Source organism: Coptis chinensis, chromosome 7 (genome assembly GCF_015680905.1).
Source record: "Coptis chinensis isolate HL-2020 chromosome 7, ASM1568090v1, whole genome shotgun sequence".
In the NCBI taxonomy this organism is placed as follows: domain Eukaryota; kingdom Viridiplantae; phylum Streptophyta; class Magnoliopsida; order Ranunculales; family Ranunculaceae; genus Coptis; species Coptis chinensis.
Window position 1 is genome coordinate 63,956,767 of NC_141462.1, and position 5,319 is coordinate 63,962,085.

Genomic DNA, 5,319 nt, shown 5'->3' on the forward strand with positions numbered 1-5,319 from the left:
TTGAGGTAACTCATCTTGCCCTGGGCTCATCTCTAGCCTCGTATCAGCGAAGGGCTCATCCCTTCCGCTGTCTCTTTCCATCCTTGGGCTCCATGCCCCACGTGCTATTTGCGCCTTTATCCCACTCTGCGGGTTTCATAGTTTTTGAAAAACCATTGGGGACCCTCCGCGGTCTCATTGGTATTTCACGTCTCGTAGTTATTTTGGACTCCTACCTCTATAAACGATGATTTCTTCTCAAAAGTGCTGTTGCATTATATATTTACATACAGCGCTAAATTCAAGCAATAGATTTCCATTACATTCAAGTGTGAATTTTTTTAACATTCTCACATTCCACGGCTTCTCTATCAGTTTGCCTTCCTGTGTCCGCAACCTATAGGTGCCCGCCCCTCCAATATCCACCACCGTATAAGGTCCTTCCCAGTTTGGACCCAGCTTTCCATCTTTCTCTTTCCTAGTGCTAGGTGTCACTCGGCGGAGCACCAGGTCGCCTATGTGGAACTGCCTTGGTTTGACCCTCCTGTTGTACTGTTTTTGCAACCTCCAGTGGTACTCCTCCAGCCTTATACAGGAATTGTCTCTTCTTTCCTCTGCTAGATTCAGATCTGCTGCTAAGATTCTCCAGTTTGAACCCTCCTCCAAGACCTTTGTTCACGTTGTAGTTGCCACCATCTCCAACGGGATCATGGCCTCCACCCCATAAGCCAATGACCGAGGTGTGGTCCGGTAGGCCCATAATACATAACTAAGCTCATCGGCCCACATCCCCTTCTTATCCTCCAACTTCCTATTTAGGTTGTTCATGATGGTTTTGTTGGAGGACTCTGCCTGTCCGTTGCCCTCGGGGTTGTAAGGGGCCGAGAACCCCTGTCTTACTTTGTAGGTTTGCAAGAACCCGCCACCTTTTGCTCCCGTGAACCGAAGTTCCATTGTTCGCTATGATGGCGCATTTACAACCTAAATCTGCAGATAATATTCTCCCATAAAAACTTGATGACTTGCGCTTCCTTCACCTGCTGTAGGGGTACGTCTTCAATCCATTTTGTGAAATAATCCGTGGCTACGAGCATGAACCTCCTTTTACCAATGGCCATGGGCAGCGGTCCCACTATATTCATTGCCCACATAGCAAAAGGCCACGGACTTAAGACATTGTGAAGGGGTTCAGCAGGGGCGAATATCAACTGTGCAAATCTTTGACATTTGTCACACCTCTTAGCAAATTCCACAGCATCCCTCTTCATGTGGGGCCAAAAATACCCCTGTGTCAGTAGCCAATGTGTCGTTGTTCTCCCCGCTGAATGGCTCCCGCAATCCCCCTTGTGTAGTTCTGCCAACACCTCTTGGGATAGTCGTGGACCTAAACATTTTAAAAGTGGTCCACTAAAGTTTTTCCGATATAACTCTTATTCCAGTAGAACGTATCTCCGAGAAGTCTGCTCCCATCTCCTTTTTTCCTTTTTATATGTGACTTCCTTTCCTGCCAAAAAGTCCTTAATAGGCTCCATCCAACCCTCATTCTCTTCCGCGACCTGACAAATCTCCATCTCATCCTTGGTGCTCGGTTTCTCCAACCTTCCCACGTGTATTGTTCTCTCATCCGACCCGGGAATTGCAGTTGCTACATATGCTAGGGCATCGATATGTCTGTTCTCTCCCCGTCCCAAATAAAAGAAACAGAGTTTTGTGAATTTCTCAGCTTGTTTATGCACCACATCCAAATATCTTGCCATCCTGGGGCATCGAGTGGCGAACCCCCCCCCCCCCCCCATTAACTTGACACACCACTAAGTTTGAGTCAGAATAGACTGTCAGCTCCTTCACTCCTAAATCCTCGGCCATTCTCAATCCTGCGATTACCGCTTCGTACTCGGCCTCATTGCTGGCGTCAAACCCGAGTTTCACGGTTTGCTCTAATACGACTCCTATGCCGCTGCATGTGTCGGTAGCCGATCCATCCGCGAATACCCTCCACCCATTCCTCTTATCCCACGGGTCTAGAAGGTCTAGCTCACTCTCCCGTTCCGGTTCCATAATCATTTCCTCTCCCCACGTGGGATCCTCTGTGGGAAACTCAGCCACCAACTGCGCCTTCTCCGCGGTTCTTATCTGATACTGTATATGTATCTCATAGGAACTCAACATCACTGCCCACTTCAACATTTTACCAGATTTTTCTGTTCTCAGTGCTTTTCTCAGAGGCAAATTCGTTACCACCACCACCACATGTGCTTCAAAGTAGGGTTTCAGCTTCAAGGTTGAAAAAACTAATGCCAAGGCATACCTCTCGATCCTACTATATCGCGTCTCTGCATCTAACAAAGTCTTGCTCTAAAAATATACCGGCTTCTTTGCCTTGTCGACCACCCGAACTAGAACCGAGCTGACTGCATACTCCGTGGCTCCCAAGTACAAATACAACTTCCCCCCCGGTCTCGGGCCGCGACAGCAAAGGTGCTTTGCCCAAATATTTTTTCAATTCCTGGAATGCCTCCTCATACTCCGCGGTCCATACAAAATCTAATGTACTCCTCAACAGTCGGTACAATGGTCTGCACTTATCAGAAGACTTGGAAATGAATTTATTCAGAGCCGCGACCCTTCCTGCTAACCGCTATACTTCCTTCACGCTCCGCGGAGATGGCATCTCTACCAGGGACATTATCTGCTCGGGGTTAGCCTCGATTCCCCTATAAGTAACAATGTACCCCAAAAACTTTTCTGTAGTCACCCCGAAAGTACACTTCTCAGGGTTCAGTTTCAAGTTGTATTCACGTAGTATCCCGAAGGTTTCTCGCAACCCCTCGATATGTTCCTCTTCTGACATACTTTTCTCCACCATGTCGTCTATATAAATCTCAATTCCCTTCCGAATCTTGCTTTCGAACATTTTCTCACCCAACCGCTGGAAGGTTGCCCCTTCATTTTTCAAACCAAATGGCATCCTCGTATAGCAGTAAGTTCCGCCCTCCACCACAAACGATGTCTTCTCCTGATCGGGCTCATACATCGCGACCTGATTATACCCCATCGACGCGTCAATGAAGGAAAAAATCTTGAACCCGGCCGTCCTGTCCACCAACTCATCTACTCGCGGCATGGGATAGCTGTCCTTTGGACACTCTTGATTTACATCAGTAAAGTCTATGCACATATGCACTTTCCCATTCTTTTTTGGTACCGCGACTATATTAGATAACCAGTCTGTGAACTTTACCTCTCGGATTATTCCCGCCCCTTTCAATCTTGCGACCTCTTCCCGGATCCCTTCAACATATTTTGGTCTAATACTGTGCATCTTTTGCCTTACGGGTTTGGTGTTCTCTTTCATATGCAAGTGATGACATGCGAACTCAGGGTCTAACCCAGTAACATCCTCTATTATCCAAGCGAAGACATCTCTATTGTCTGACAAGAACTGTATCAACTTACCCCTCCACTCCTCGGGCAAACTAGATCCTATCGATGTGAACTTCTCCTCTTCCCCTATCCCAATATTCACCACCTCTGTCTCGTCAAGCGTCTTGGGATCCGCCGCTGTCTCACCCTTTCCCTTGCCCGAGGTGCACTGTAATTGCTATGCCAGCCTCTCCTTCTGATCCGCCTACCAACCGCTTCACGGTTCCCCGATGACTGTTTTTTGCCATAACCTGATCACCGTAGATCTCATACATGCCAGTAGGGGTGGGGAATCATATTACCTGATAATATGTTGATGGGACCACCTTCATCTTGTGAATCCACTGCCTTCCCAAGATTGCATTGTATTGCGAAGCCGAATCCACCACCATGAAATGGGCTAAAACTGTCACCGACCCAGTTGTCATGGGCAGTAAGAGTTCCCCTATGGGCTCTGTCATACTTCCGTTAAATCCATACAAGTTAGTTCATGAAGGACGCAGCTGCTTAGGATCAACTCCCATTTCCTCCAAGGCACCTCTGAACAACAGATCTACCGCACTCCCACAATCAATCAACACCCTTTTCACCATGTAATTCCCCATTGCCACTGTAATGACCAATGTGTCTTCATGTGGTGAGTCCACTGCTCGTAGGTCCACGTTGCTAAACACGATTCTATCTTTTTTTACTGCTGCTACCGCTCGTTGCCGAGGCCTATCCGTTCTCTCATTAATCTACTGGATGCTCGTGATCCGCCATATCTTGTCTCTATGAGCGTTATGACTCATAACCTCCCCACTGTAAATCACGTTGATGGTTCCCAGTATCCTTCCCTATGGCGGCATGCGCTCCTCATTCCGACCATCTCTCACAAACTCTCCCATCCTCCCTTTTTCAACCATTGTCTGAACCAACCATTTTAGAGCATAGCAGTCATTCGTTTCATGATTCCTTATCTGATGATATGTATAGAAGAGCTTCTCCGGCATCTCCATTTGCGTGGTTCGCGGTCCCTCATACCCCGACAGATTCTTTATTAAGGGTAAGATCTCATTGAGTGGTTTGTTCAGTAGAGTCTGTTCCATCTCGCAGTATGGCTTCCTCTCCCTGTACTCTCTTCGGATTCCTTCTCGGCTTCCCTCTGCTCACACTTCGTACCCGCGGTATCTCATACTTTCTTTTTCCGACGTCCCCACTTTCTGGCATTTTCGATCCTTCTCCAAAGACAACACGGCCTTCCCCGTCCTCTTAGAATCCTTCTGCATAGAATCTTTATATCTTATATACTTCTCCACTCGTGGATACAGTTCATGTAGTGTCCCAATCTCATTCTTGGCCACGGATAGGTGCACCCCTGTCCCCGGACGCTAGCCTCTCTCAAAGGCTATCACCGCTGTCCTCTCATCTAGATTTTCAACTTTCAATGTCTCTGCCTTGAACCAACACAGAAAATTCCTAACTGATTCCGCGGATCTTTGTCCCACATTGAATAGAGCCGCGATGTCCACCACTCGTTTTTTCTGATGTATGAAGTGATCTATGAACGCCTGCTCTAACTCCTAGAAATTCTTGATGATCCCCACTGACAGTCTGTAATACCAATCCGATGCCCCTCCTTTAAGACTAGCTGAGAACATCATACATCGCAGACCGTCATACCGAGCTTCCTGCCAGAGTGGCATCTGCTGCTGAAAATGATGAATGTAGTCCGCTGGATCCCCTTTGCTGTCATACCTCTCGAACCTTGGCTGGGCAAACCATTTTGGAATCTCTGAAGCCCATATGTCATCTGTTAGCGGGTTGCGATTCAACCTAGTCACCACCTGACTGGCCGCTCCCCCGCGCTCCTTCGTCTGTCGCCGGTTCGCCTCCCTATCATTGTCTATCATTTCTTGGACTTGTTCCATTGTCAAC

The 5,319-nt window shown here is 47.7% G+C and overlaps 1 protein-coding gene across 1 annotated transcript; it reads right to left on the reverse strand.

Moving 5' to 3' along the window:
* Nucleotides 1-953: 953 nt before the first annotated feature.
* LOC147488380 (uncharacterized) lies at nt 954-3,863 on the reverse strand. Its single transcript, XM_086574361.1, has 4 exons — nt 3,705-3,863; nt 2,657-3,550; nt 1,789-2,118; nt 954-1,241 (listed from the first exon to the last, which is right to left on the reverse strand). The coding sequence occupies exons 1-4, from the start codon at nt 3,861-3,863 to the stop codon at nt 954-956; spliced, it is 1,671 nt and encodes a 556-aa protein (XP_086430487.1).
* Nucleotides 3,864-5,319: the final 1,456 nt, after the last annotated feature.

Excerpts from the sequence above, each read along its gene's own strand:
- LOC147488380 (XM_086574361.1), bottom strand. The coding sequence starts at position 3,863 with ATGACAGAGCCCATAGGGGAACTCTTACTGCCCATGACAACTGGGTCG. Across the intron at positions 3,551-3,704 it reads TCCCATCAACATATTATCAG|GGTGAGACAGCGGCGGATCC; the intron begins GTAATATGATTC and ends GGCAAGGGAAAG. Across the intron at positions 1,242-1,788 it reads ATTCTGACTCAAACTTAGTG|AGGGATGCTGTGGAATTTGC; the intron begins GTGTGTCAAGTT and ends CCCCACATGAAG.